The following is a 14923-nucleotide window of genomic DNA, read 5'->3' as shown; positions in this document are numbered from 1 at the left end:
GTCAGTGGCATCTACACAAAGAGCTGCCAGCGTTTATTGTTTCCTGTTTTGCAAACATTCCATTTTATAAATTAACTTTTTAAAGTGAAAATTGTAATTTGCAAAATGCAGGAGCGAGGGGATGTAAACAGCCTGTCTGAAGACTCTGCTTCATTCCTGAGATTATAATTTGTGGCACACACTAGCCAGGTTTTTTGTGCCAGTGAAGAATGAGGCGTCGGAGGACTTGTGTACGCGAGATGAAGAGCCATGGAGAAAAGAAAAGATGTGGCGCATGTGAGAGAGCTTGTGATTATTTATCATGTGCTCGAGCATGGGATGGCAGGAAGGTGGGTCGTGAAGAATGGGATATGACAAAAAGCCTGCGACGGGACATCCTTCTCCAGGCAAAGCAGATCAGACATATCATCCGCTACCGGCATCCCAGCAATGACTCAAACAAGCCTAACAAAGACACTATTCAGCTAGAAGAGAGAGAGTGTCAGCCCGAGAGTCTGAGGGAGAAACAGATGAAGGTTAGAGGAGGAGGAATGCATACAAGAAATAGAAAGTGAGAGGAATTTGTAAGACTGCCGCTGTTGTGAATACACACAATTTAATCTGTTTAGTAAGCTGCCTACAGAGTCAGCATTTTAAGGCATCATTGGCACACACCCAATGCTGTTCCAAAAGGTAAGCAACATAATTATGCTGCCTCAAAACATCTTGTTTTGGTCAAATTGTAAGGCCGCATAATTTATGAATATATATAAACTGGACCTTAAAATAAAGTGTGACCAAAATAGCCAGTGTAGTTATATGATATATTTTACACAATACATATGTGTGATATATTGTTATGCCTATTAAGTCTTTTAGCAAAATGCTAATGCCAAACTGCATTGAAATCAATTGCAAGTCTCCTGCGTGGAGCGCCAGTTTTGTCACATCTGGAGTTTCATCTGTAACGCGTTCCACTTTGGTCACCCGTGAGGCTTTGATGACAGTTAGGATGCTGTCTTAGGATGCTGCATCTGTGTTAGGTAGTAGGTGGCAAAGCAGCCCACTAGGTTTTGGAATAGAGTTTAAGAGAGTGTGTGGGGGGGGGGGGGGGGGGGGGGGGGGGTATTCACAGCATCAAAAACTGACAGATGCCGTCCCCAGAATTCATAACAGATTGTTCAAACAACATGGTTGGTTTTTGTCTTGTACCACTGAAACTCAATATTAATTTCTGTCAGACAAGATAGACAATAAAAAATTCTCAGTGGATAACATTTTGAAAAAACTGTGTATTTTCATAAAAACACAATCTACATCAGCCGTGAGCATTTAGCCTGTAGGCATCTATCTTTTACTGATTTGAAATCAGTATGTATAATGCCTCCGTCCTATTTAATCTTAGATTTATTCACTTGGTATTCACTGGGCAATTTGTACTTTTACGTTGCTAACCATTATCATATAGTGAGATCATAACACTGGTGCTGTGAGATTGCAGTGCTCCTCGCAGCGCAGATCGTGTTAAGTGCTTTTGCTGTGTGTTCTGCATGCCATCTCTCGCTCCCTTCATTCTCAATGCATTGCACGAGCCGAAAGTTAAATGAGCCAGAGCTAAAGGTGAATCCAAAAAACTGTTTTTTTTTTTTTTTTTTTTTTAGTGGAAGATGGCTCCAAAGATGTAGCCTTTACAACACCAAATTAGGTTTTATTGTCCATAGAGTGTTTTTTTCCCAGGATGCTGTGGAACAGCCTTCATGCTTTTAACCTCTCAATTTCGCCTAGACAGAAACAAAAACCTAGAGAGCTGCCTTGCCTCTTCAGTCTACACATATCTACAAACTAGTCGCTTTTCGGCGAAATTCGCTGTTTTGAATCAAAACATGTCATTTATGTGAATCGTCTAGATCCGAAGAGTTGTTTTTTTTGTTAGTTTTTTTTAGGTCTGGGCGGAGAGAGAGAGAGAAATTGCAAGCTCGTAGACAGGAGTGTGTTCGACCAAAGTCCCTTTCTCGGTTTGACTTGAAGCAGCACCGCGCAGAACGATCGCTGTATGCCATCAAAGCACCACGACAGCTACAGAAAGCATACGGCTCCGCACACTTACAAATCGCTCTCGTGTTACTTTGATGTGAAACGCCGACCGGTCTGCGCGCTGCTGCTTTAAATCGAAAACAACTCCTCTCACGAGCTTGTCACACTTACACTCACATCCGCATGTAAACATGTTGTTGGTGTTGAACTACTTCATCGTGAGTGAGGCAGACACAAAGTTCGCGATTTGTAATACAATATTGACTGTTTTTACTCAAGTTCGCTGACGAAGTTTCAATCAAAGCCACAGCAGAACTGTTTTGTGTCTCAGAGCAACACAGCAGTTTCGTTACTGAATGAATCCACGTTTTTGAACGAATCAAGTGAGTTAATGATTCAGTAACCCATTCATAAAGACAGTAGTCACTTGACTCGTTTTTGAATGAATCAGCCGTTTGAATGGATGACTAATGACTTGCTCATTAAAACAAGTCATTTACCGCCATTTACACTCATTAACAGTCATTTACCTCATCTACTGGTGCTTTGGTGATTTTCAACTTTCATGTTCAAAAAATCAATAATGTTTTGGTGTAAATGCATTTATGGCTCCTCAGCTTCATCATACAGTCTGTGTAAATACATCTAAAGCCACTTCAGATGCAGCTTCTGTTTCCTCTGCAGTGAAAAGATGGAGTTTGTTGATAGTATGCGCACTCTAATGTGAACATTAAAATCTGCAAAAATAAATTACAAAGAGAAGGATTAAATTACGAACTATGTCACCTTTTTGACCTCTTTTGAGTTTGCAGGTATGCTACATAGGCCGCAGCAAGTTTGGGGTCAGCAAGACTTTTATGAATATTTTTTTTCACCAAGGATGCATTAAATTGATCTAAAGTGACAGTAAAAACATTTACAAAGTTACAAAATATATTTCAAATAAATGCTTTTGATTCTACTCCGAAGGATCACATGACACTGGAATAATGGCTGCTGAAAATTCAGCTTTGCTATCACAGGAGTAAATTACATTGTAAAATATATTAAAATATAAAACAGTTATTTTAAATTGTAATAATATTTCACAGTATTACTGTTGAGTCAAGTAAATGCAGCCTTGGTGAGCATATAAGACTTACAAAAAGCTTCAAAAATCTTACCAACCCCAAACGTTTGAACACTAGTGTATATAGTAGGCATTTTTCCAAAGTGCACCTCTGATGGCTTAAAATGCTTTCTTGGTAGGCAGCATAGTAGGTTTGGATCAGAGCTAAATGAAGCATTTATATAGCATTTTATAGTCTTTTGTCACCTAGAGATGTTAGTTTCTCTCCTTTTTACTCTCTCTCTCTCTCTCTCGCTCTCTCTCTCTCTCTCTCTCGCTCTCTTTCTTAAAAGTCTATTAATGAATAGATTTGCTAGTGCGGTTGGACAGTTGGTTGCCTGGGTGATTGAAGCAAGGGTTGTTTTGAACTGCTTGTCTATGATCATTTCCTCCTCTGCCTGCTTCAACTCCACAGTTGAATTTTATACACAGAGTTGCTTATTTCCTCATCTCCTCCTACCTCTTCAATACTCACTCAATCACACACCTCAACCCTGGGCTATTCAACTAGTAGTAGTATTAAAAAAAAAATGCAGGGTTAATTCTGGACTTTATCTGACCTCTAGATCTTTAGTAATTCAATAACGCAATTCAATTTCCTCTCTCTCGCACTGATATCTCAATGCATCTCTCGGAACGAGTTTAGCAGCTCCCATTATTTTGGTCTGTGGAAGATTGATCAAGGTTTTGACACATTCAGCCTGTCAGGGTTTTTTTGTTTTTTTTAAATGACCGAAGAAAAATATGAGATTACGGATATATTTTTAATAATTTCAGACTCTGGATTCTCATGCCAGTGTCTACTCCATCAGCATCTCCAGACATAAATATAGATTATTACAATGACATTGACAATGTATTCTTTTATACATAGCTGCTCAAAAGGTTTCACAGCTGTTTCAAATCTATTCTTTGCGAGCTTTGTGCCTCAAATAAACATCTCCTTCACCCGGAGGCCCAACATGTTTAAGACCCACACAAACCTGGAGAAATAATTCTGGTAATTCTAGTTCAACACTGCAGTCTCAATATTATTCACATAGAAAAGTAATTAAACTGAAAAGTTTTGTCAGTTGAAGGATGGGGTGAAGCGAGTGGATGAATAGAGAGGCAAAATCTCTTGTTAGGAAGGGCGGTTTGAAGACTGACGTTCCACATAATACGAGCCATTGAGGGCAAGTAGGAATCAAAAAGGCCTCCTTGGGTGAGCGGTGACAAGCTGGTCTCAGCAGCCAGGAAATGTTATGGGATATCACAGTGGGACTTGGCCAGCCAGAGCACAGGGGAGAGAGGGAGATGCCACTTTTAGGAAAAACCAGAGCATTTGAAGAGCTGGCCAGAGGCTCTCAATCTATAAAGAAGCATTTCCAGAGAGAATCAAATATTTGACAGGCTTGTCCATTCTGTTTCAGTGGCCTGTGGAGGGATAAGGGGTGCAGAATGAGAAAGAAAAGAAAGGTGCTTTGTTGGTGTCCTATTCCCTGCAGACTACCCTACTTCCTGTCTCTGCGGGCAGCCCATACGAGCACGGGTGCTGTGATGTTGACTGTAAGCCATTACCACCTTCCTTTTGGTGCTGTCTGTTGGCATTTGACGTTCCTGCCACTTTGTGGATTCAACTCACAAAGCATCACATAAAGAGTCTGTTCCAAAGGTAGACTGTCATTCAGGCCTGCTTGGAGTTGAATGGCCATGACTCATTTTCCCTCTGGAGACGCTTCAGGGGAGAAGCCATTCTTTCTTTCTCATCATCTGTATTCACAAATTCAAGTATACATGCTTTTCATTGTAAACCGAGAAGCCTTGAATTATATTTCCGGTACCGAGACCACCAATTTTGTATCTCCAGCAACAGTAATTTTATTTTATTTTAACTTTTAGGATTTGTAACTTTTATTTACCATCAGTTTTCATTCTAATTTTAGTTCTATGATTTTTAATGTGATGTTGTCTTTTTTGTTGTTTGTTTGCTTGTTTATTTCTATTTAGCTTTAATTTTTCTTTGACTTTCACAGTTTAAGTCATTTTTAGCACTTAAAAATTAGGCTGTTCAATTCTCACTATTAACAAGCCATTTACTATGATTTTGTCTCAATAAACTACTAATTTGCTGCTTTTTAATTAGTAAGGTAGTTGTTAAATTTAGGTAATGGCTAGTATTAGGAATGTACAATATAGTCATGCAGATTATGTGCTTTATAAGTACTAATAAACAGCCAATATGTTATTAATGTTGATAAGTGACTCATTAAAGTGTTACCAAAATTAGAAATGAAATACTAACTGAAATATGTTTAAGTTTGTAATCTAATATTTATTTCAGTTATCAAAAGAAAAAAATTATAGTTTTATTTAACAATAACAACACTGATTTGAGCCAGTTATTTGGTAATTTAGGAGTTGTTGCATAATCATTTTGTTTAAAGAATGTTTCTCCAGATATTATTTCTAAAAGTTGTGGTTTTAAATGTTTTGAGAATGTTTTTCTTTGATAATCAGAACTCTACTAATGGTACTGCAGGTTGTTCCTTTGTAACTTTAAAAGAAATGTTCCCTTTTAGCTGGGTTGCGTTGTTTGTTTTAGTGTCAATTTTAATTGACCTACCAAAAGAGAGTAGCACTACAAAAGCAAGAGCATGTCTCTCTGAATCCTTCTCGTAATTCCTCCCCTTTTTCACTTGGAATTGCAAATTACATTCATATAAGGCACCAGGGGTGACATGTGGAAGTTTCTACAGTGGCTTTGACATTTAAGTGTGTGACCGCCCACAATACAGCAGTTCTTGCTTTGTTTAAAGAAGTGGCCTTTAGATTCCGGCAGGAATCAATGATATTTGCAGAGCTGAGATGTTTTGATCTCCCTCTTAAAGATGAATGTTGTGGTAACTATTTCTTAATCACAGCTTAAAATGTGCTGTGTCGTAACTACTGCTCAGGGGCAAATCCGGCCTCCAAGAATTGCACAAGGAGGGGAATGTGGACTTACAGTCTCCCAGATATCAAAGTGCTGTCATGAATTCAACAGGAATTTTGCAGTAGGGTTTAACACCAACGTCGGTCATATCCGGAGAACAACCTCCATTTGCAGTGATAAATCTGTCAGCCGTTTCTCCACAAGACAAAAACTGATTTAATTAGCTGATTTGGTGTTTATTGACTAGTTTAGCAGGCAGTCATCTTTCCACAATATAAACCATTTATTTTTTCAACGTTGACTAAATTTTTTATTAGGGTGTGCTATTATTGTCAAAGAAAGAATATAGCTCTGTATCTGAATGGCTATGAATTTGCACTTAGTGCTGTGTAAAAAAGCATAATACTGAAGTGAGCATGTGCATTAGGTAATCTGTACATACACCCGCTCTCTAAGGCTGCTCTGATGTCTTTTAGCATAGTAACACGCTCAAAAAGAATTTTAAAGCAGTAGGGAGGAGAAAGACTTAAAATAGCCTTAAATGGTAATTGATGTCGTGAATGTGTGGAAACTGCAAAAAAAAAAAAAAAAAAAAGTCGAGGGCAGTTCTTTCGCTCAAACCATCAGTCAGACAAAAATAAAAATGTGTAGTGAGCAGCCCACATCCTGAAGGCCACTCTTCCCTCTCTAAATTATAGGTGTTAGGTGCACATTTGGAAAGTGCAGATGGGCCAGGCAGTGGATGAGCTTTTCTAATGCAGTCACACACCAGCAAACAAGCATTAGTGTGGCAGCCCTTCCGTCTTTTTCTGCTCTCCACCACAGTGCAAACTCATTTCAGACATGTTACCGAATTACACCTTGTTGCAGTTTTGCTGCTTTTGTATGAATATCATTGCTCAGGTTTCTTTGAACCTCTCCAGACTCTTCGATCTTGACGTGGCAGTGAAAAAGAAGGCGGCCTGTTGAACCACCACACATCCGTCATGCTCAGTCTTGGCTAAATGCTTGCCCAGGCCAAGTCGTGAAGAGAGTTCAAGTGAACATGATGGATGTGCGGTGGTTGCACAGTAGAAGCCTTGAACTAAATGGTTACCCTCAGACCCAGACAGGAACTCGCAAAACTTGAAACTTTCAGTGGATATTAATTGATTTTAAAGGGATAGTTCACGCCAAAATGAAAACTGTCAGCGTTTACTTAACATCATGTCATTCCAAAACTGTATTAATTGGAACACAATAGACAGAATGACAGTATTTTCATTTTTGAATTTAAAATGTGTCTTAAAAATAGCTCAGATTATTTTCTTTATTGCAATGTGAATGCAGATGTACAAATTTGTTTGATATAATTTTAGGATGAATAGAATAGAATATTATGTATTTTAGACCAAAAATACACATTTTTGCACTTGGTAGAAGTGTCAAATTAGGTCAGTGCGGACCTAATTTTGGTTGTTTGTTGTCCTCATCCTCAAAATAAATAAATAGATAATTAATATGTTGTAATACCTTTTTATATGAATACTTTGTTCAGTAAACTGTTTTGAGTCACGACTTGGTGTATAAAATCTGTCAAATCTCCATAGTGTAAAATTGAGAAGCACAGGAATACACGAGAACTTTCTCTGTTTGTGTTCGTTAGATCAGTGGATCTTGCAATTCTTAGAGTCTCAGATTATGTATGAAAATGTGGAACACGCACACAAAAAGTCACATCCCTGGAGTAGCATAAAGCGATTCATATGTCCGCCGGCATCGTTTAGCATTTAGGCAGAGTGAAGCTAATTATCCACTCCCTACGATCACTGCAAATGTCTCCAACCTAACTGGGTATTCTCAAAATGTCTTTGTATTTTGTGTTGGAGTATCTGACCCTGAATCAGCAAAAGGGAGCTTCTGCTTTTGGATTTCTGACCTCAAGTCATGTTTAATGAAAGACTCCCTGATTACACTGCCTGAGATTGGGCTGCTGTTATCAAGAGGCCAAGCGTCCATCAGGCTATTGGCTTTTTTAGGCAGTTTGTCTATTGAACTGCTCAATGTATCTGTGAAAGTGAAGTGTCTTTGATTTTCTGTCTCTATTTCTCTGTTGTGATAATCATGCATTTGTCCTACCCTGTCATTTTGTCCACTTTTCATTTCGCCAGGTGCATCACAACACTTAAAGGAGGAGATGCAATCAATTTTTACCGAACCATAGCTAATCTGTATGCGTCTACTTTGTTGACCAGTGTTTTATGTGTAATTCTGTTGTCTATCTGTCATATACGTGTGCAGGTTTTGAGTTACTGTATCAGCCGGAGGTGGTCCGACTCTACCTGTCCCTGCTTACAGAAAGCCAGAACTATAACACGCTAGAAGCAGCGGCCGGGGCTCTACAGAACCTCAGCGCTGGACAGTGGACAGTAAGTGTCTCCTCAAAACATTCCTCCTGCACATAAATTTGGAAGCACCAGGAATTGGAAACGGATTCTTATCTGTTTAAAAAAAAAACAATCCCAGATCAGAATTATATTCATGATTATTTGGTTCCATTAGAGATTCAGAATAGTGTATTCTGTTCTTCTGCTTATGCCAATGGACATCGAAATATAGAAATGAAACATACAGTAATTAGAGGTGTTGTCAAGATGGCATCACTCATCTTATTTTCTGTCAGCTGTCCGTGTGAATCTTTTGACAATTTATGAGCAAATAGTTTACCATTCAAAGTTTGGGTCTGTAAGATTTGTGTGTGTGTGTGTTTAAACAAGAAACCTCTTTTGCTCACCAAGGCTGCAGTAATATTAAAGGCAGTAATATTTTAAATATTTATTTTGTTTAAAATAACGGTTTAATAGAAATTTGTAATTTACACATGCTCCTTCAGAAATCATTCTAATATGCTGATTTAGTGCTCAAGAATCATTTCCTATTTTTTATTTTCACATTTTATATTATTTTTGTGCAAACATAAAACAATGTGAAAGTCTTTACTGTCACTTTTCATCAATTTAATCCATTCTTGCGGATTAAAAGTATACTTACTGGCCCAAATCTTTTTCATGCTATTGTACATTCAATTAATGTTTAAAATATATTTTTTAAGAATTTATGTCTGATTTATTACTGTTCTGCTGAAATCTAAAAACAAAACAAAAAAATATAATTATTTTTTTCTTATTAATTATTATCTAACTAACGCTCATCCCCAACTACCAGTTTCATTACTTTAATGACTCTGTTTCAAACAAAAATGGCCCATTCAACCTCCACAGAACTCTGATTGGTCTGCTAGAGGACATTATGCAAATCCATAAAGCTTACTTTGTAATGTTTTGTTTTTGTCTGCTTGCAGTGCTCCTTGAACACATTCCTAGTCAATACTTAATTACGAGTTTGACATGTCTGTGCCACGGTGTCGTGTGGGGCTCTCTTCTCTCTTGAGGCAGAAGTCAAGAGGAAATGCCCCTAATAAACACATCTCCCTATACACCTATTGCAAGAGTAAATCCCATTAAACTGCACTGCCCTGACCCTGCTTCTTTCTCCATGTCGGACCTGAAGTGCAGTCCTGCATAAGCTTACAGCTTCTCTGTGTGGTTACACCATTTCAGACCTGCCTCATCTCTATGCCTGGTGACACATGCGTGCTTGTGAATCCAGAGTCCCTAGCACATCACAAACCCCTGCTGTAGGGAGACGGGCATGTCTCGTATGTGGTCTACAAGAGGATTTGAAAGATTTTATTTATTAATTTTCCTACTTTTTTTTGCAAATGTGTTTCTAGGCTCGCTACCATCTCCTAGTGGCCATAGTGTGGCATTGCAATAACTTAATTAATGTCTCGGGGGCACTGGCTGAGGAATAGAGATGTCTTGTGTCACATAAAGGTTTTGTGATTCAAGGGGTTGGAGCAACAAATGCACACAAGTCTAACAGGGACAAATGGCTCTTTACTGGATTGCAGTTTCCCAGAATAGAGGAGCTTTTTCTCACGAACATACTCAGACAGGCATATTACTGTTCTGGAAGATTTCAGAGCTGCATATCTGGCTGACCATAAGCTGACCTGACTGTCAGAATCACTGGCTTAGTACAGTCTGTTCCTCTCATTTCTACAGTGGTCGAACTATATCCGGGCGACAGTGCGTAAGGAGAAAGGGCTGCCTATCCTCGTCGAGCTCTTGCGCTCGGACTCGGACAAGGTGGTGCGAGCTGTGGCCATCGCTCTGAGGAACCTGTCCATCGACCGCCGCAACAAAGACCTCATAGGCAAGAGCAGTATTAATGGATCATTAGAACCCATAATGTTAAACACATATTTCCATAATACTTAAATACTTTTTTTCCTTATAGGTTTTTCACAAAATTCTCGGGACAGTAAGATTTTATAATATTTTTGAAAGGAGGCTTATTCTATCCAAGGCTGCTTTTATTTTATTTGTATTATTAAACATACAGTAAAATAAGTATTATTGGCAAATATTTTATCAACTTAAAATAATTGTTTCCCATTTCAGTACACTTTAAAACAGTACATTGGACATTATAAAATTTGGTAGATTTGTTTTTTTTTTTACTTGGTGTTCTTTTTATATTTGATTTTTACACAAAACATTAAATGTTAATAAACTTAAAGCAGTAGTTCACCCAAAAATTAAAATTCTGTTCATCTTTGCATTATCTTTTGTTCTCTTTGCACACAAAAATTATTCTTGTAGCTTCATAAAATTAATGTTGAAACACTTGATGTCACATGGACTACTTTAATAATGTCCTTACTACCTTTCTGGGCCTTGAACATACATCAAAAATACCTTGATTTGTGTTCGGAAGATGAACAAAGGTTGAACGGGTTAGGTTGACATTAGGAATAATTCAGAATCAGAAAAATCAGAATTTTCATTTTTTTGGTAAACTATTCCTTTGACATGTAAATTAATGTTGAATATAAATCTATATTTGTGGTTTGTCAGGGTGACTGCAACTTTCTTAACATTCTTTCAGAGCTGAATCTTTCATTCTTTTATATTATCATCCTCAGGGAGTTACGCCATGAGGGACTTGGTCAGCAACTTGCCCAGTGGACAGCAGCGGCCAGCCAAAAACCTGGAGGAGGACACAGTGGTGGCCATCCTCAACACCATCCATGAAATCATCACTGACAGCTCTGAGAACGCCCGCTCTCTCATTACTGCTCAAGCAATCGACAAACTAGTTGCCATCAACAGGACCAGGTAAGAAGGGAACAGAAAACAGACCAAGATTATGCTAGTGGCGCAATATATGGTCTCCCTTTGATCAGAGTTAAGCTATATTCACATTGCAAGTTTCTTATTTCCGCTCAAATCAGATGTTTTAAGAAACTAGAATATTAAATCAAAAAAGCTTTAACATTTTAAAGAGATAGTTCACTCAAAAATGAAAATTGTGTCATTAATTACTCACCCTCATGTCGTTCCAAACCCGTAAGACCTTCGTTCGTCTTCGGAACACAAATGAAGATATATTTGATGAAATCCGAGAGCTTACTGACCCTCCATAGACAGCAACACAACTACCGTCCAAGGCACTGAAAGGTAGTAAGGACATTGTTAAAATAGTCCATGTGACATCAGTGGTTCAGCCGTAATGTTATGAATCTACAAGAATACTTTTTGAGTGCAAAGAAAACAAAAACAAGGACTTAATTTCATCCATTCTTCTCTTGAGTGTCAATCTTCACCATGCTTTCAGGAGAGTACCACGATGCTATTTTATGGACTATTTTACCAATGTCCTTGCTACCTCTCTGGGCCTTTAACATAGTAGTTGCATTGCTGCTGTCTATGGAGGATCAGAAAGTTCTCGGATTTCATCAAAACTATCTTGTGTTCCGAAGATGAACAAAAGTCTTACAGGTTTGGAATGTCATGGGGGCGAGTAATTAAATACAGAATTTTCATTTTCGGATGAACTATATCTAACTAAGAATTTTCGGAATCCCTTCAACCTCTATTTTTCATCTTTCTGTGTTATAATTGATTTATAAATCAAGCCAACTATCTACAGTACTTTCACTTCAACCAGTTATGATTTCTTAAGGCTCGCTTAGTTCTGTATGTATACCAACAACATGTTTTTGATCTGTGTAAACATCTTATGTTAGTTTGGGTCCTCCTCAGCTGGCAGAGAAAAACAGCAACAGGAGTTGCTTCTCTTTGAAGTGTCTTATTTTTATCACCACACGTCATCTTTAATATATGCATGTGAAAACCTGAATATTAAATGGTGTAGTGCTGTAGATATCAAAAGCAGCAGAGACCTCCAGAGAGTGAGCCATATTTTAAACAAACCTCCTCCATCCTTTCCACATGTGGCCTCGTTTAAATCTTCACATCATTTATACCGTTTTCGGCTTGAGCGTGATTTTACCCAAAACTAAATATTGATTGTGAGAGATTAACTTTTTAAAGAGTACATGCTAGACTGGAGAGTGGCTACACGGCCTCTCTCTATCCCTCTCTGACTCTGGAGATGCGGCTTTGAAGTCGTAGGCTCCTGGTAATTAAGTGAGGATCACAGGAAAAGCTAATGAAGTGAAAAGAGAGAAATCTGTGGCCACAGGGGTTGGAGATTGGAGCCATAGTGACTCTGCGATGCTGGGAGGGGAATAGATGACTTTAAATTGAAGAGTTATTCCACTGGGCTCTAGATTCCTCATAATTCTCTTTCCCTCCATGTTTATGCATTGCAGCCAGTCAGCAAGGGAGACCAAAGCTGCTTCCCATGTACTACAGACGGTTTGGGGCTATAAGGAGCTGAGAAACGCCCTGACCAAGGATGGCTGGAATAAAACACACTTCCAGGTAGAGCCAAGCATAAACACACACAAACACTCTGATTTATCAGTTATACCAAATTCTAAAGTGGAGAAGGGTTAATCTTGTAAAGAAATGTCCGGGTCACACTTATAGAGTGTTATTTTTGTGAAAATCTAGAATTATCTACACAAAATTCTTATTTAAAAAACAAACAAACTCTCATCTCACTTCTCATTAATGAAATGCATTCCTGTCTAGACACAATGATTTTGTTTACATTTTAAAATATAAAACAAGTATATAAAGTTATATTACATTTGTCATCAAAATAATTATTACAAATATATTCAAGGAAACAAATACTGCCATGATGTATATTTCATATTTGCTGTATTTTACAAATGTACATTAATTCTATTATGAAAATTTTTCACATATTTTTCACTTCACAGTATTTTTTGTTGAGTAAGAGCAAATGTTTTTAAGATTATTTATTGTACCTAGTTGCCAGTCAAATTATTTCCAGAATGCAAAAAAATCATAATGGTCATAACAATAGATCTCATTTCCTTGATGCACAATACAGTTTTCCTAAGAGAGTGAAATATGATTCAGGCATTTCTTGACGGTTTCTGTGAGATTCACTCAGAAAGTTCAGTTGTAACTGTTTTTCTTGTGAAGGTTTGTCATTCTGGCCTGTGTTTCTGTAACATTCTCTTCTTGATCCTTCTCAGCCGATAGCAGCTGGAACTCCCAAAGGATCCAAGAGCTGCAAGCCTGGCTACGACGATACTACACTCCCCTTGATGGAGAAGAACCAAGGTTAGCGTAAGACCCCAAACAGAGACTTTACACACCCTGATAGCAGCAAATCTGGGTGCTCAGGGGAGTTCCGGAGGTTCAGGTGCACCTGAGCTAGCATATCTTGTGAACTCTACTACTTTCTGTGTTTTAACACGTGGCACAATGCTTGATCTCTCACCCCTGCTGCTCAGCTGGTGTGTGCAGCTACCGCATCTCTTGTGCTTTAATCGGTCATTTGAGAGGTTCATATGATACAGAATGATTTATGAGGTTCAGACAGCAGATTAATGGGCCTCAGAGTAGGAGCTCATTATTCATTCACTCTCAAGTAAAATTATGGTAAATTACTGCAGTGCTGCAATAAAAAGCACCATCCATCCACCCAGGGCACATCTCATTGAGAGAGGAGTTAGCATGACAGCTTTGGCTTTTTTTTCTGGTTTTATTACTGCTGTTAACATGGATGCTTGTGACAGTGATGCATTTGATCACTTCCATCAGTCCCATGCCATTCCCTGCTTGCCTTAATGTGGAGAATAGAGCACAAGAGTGACCGCCTACCTTTTCAGAAGCTTTTGTTTCAGAAGCATTTTCTCACTCATTTTCTCTATAGCTGCATTAAAAAAAATCTATAAAAAGCTCTTGAACCAAATTAACCACTATAAACTACTCATCCATGAACTATTGTGAAGGATGTTACTGAATCAGCACAACAATAAAATCTAAAAATTTTAACTTAATATAATTGTATAATGTTCTGTGTGTATTCTTAAATATTCAAATATGTATTACCATTTAAAAATTAATGGACGGTAATGTTTTTGAAAGACTCTTATACCTATCTAGACTGCATTTATTATAATACAGTAAAAGTCTATATGACATGTAAAAAAAACAGTAATATTATAAGAATATTATTATAATGTAAAATAGCTTTTTCTGTTTTAGTATATTTTAAAATGCAAAGCTGAATTTGCAGCAGCCATTCCTCCAGTCTTCAGTGTTGCATGTTCCTTCAGAAATCATTCTGATATACTGATTTGGTGCTCAAAAAAAATTTCTTCTTATCAAATTTGAAAGTGGTTATGCTGCTAAGTTTTCTGTGAAATTTCATTCAAAAAAGTCGTACTGACCCCATACTTTTGAACGATAGTGTAAAGTAATATAAAAATTGACTGAGGGTGTAATATGACTGATTTGATTGCCATTCTTGTGCTTTATGGCAGTGGGTGGTTACTTGAGTCAGACTGCCACTGTTCTCACTCCCTGTGTCTTCTCTGATTCACAATTGTGGAT

At 37.9% G+C, this 14923-nt stretch overlaps 1 protein-coding gene across 34 annotated transcripts in view; it reads left to right on the top strand.

The window, feature by feature from the left end:
* The window catches only part of LOC306870898 (splicing regulator ARVCF-like), a 201784-nt gene that overhangs the window by 179085 nt on the left and 7776 nt on the right, over nt 1–14923 (top strand). For all 34 annotated transcript variants that reach the window (XM_079418461.1, XM_079418453.1, XM_079418459.1 and 31 more), the window contains 5 exons: nt 8316–8443; nt 10142–10292; nt 11065–11257; nt 12757–12868; nt 13558–13645. In XM_079418461.1, the coding sequence (XP_079274587.1) occupies nt 8316–8443; nt 10142–10292; nt 11065–11257; nt 12757–12868; nt 13558–13645 (672 nt within the window). The remainder of the gene's footprint in view (nt 1–8315; nt 8444–10141; nt 10293–11064; nt 11258–12756; nt 12869–13557; nt 13646–14923) is intronic.

This window comes from Barbus barbus (assembly GCF_936440315.1).
Source record: "Barbus barbus genome assembly, chromosome: 6".
Lineage (NCBI taxonomy): Eukaryota > Metazoa > Chordata > Actinopteri > Cypriniformes > Cyprinidae > Barbus > Barbus barbus.
Note: the sequence above shows the minus strand (reverse complement) of the source record. Positions and strands in the feature narration are given on the sequence as shown.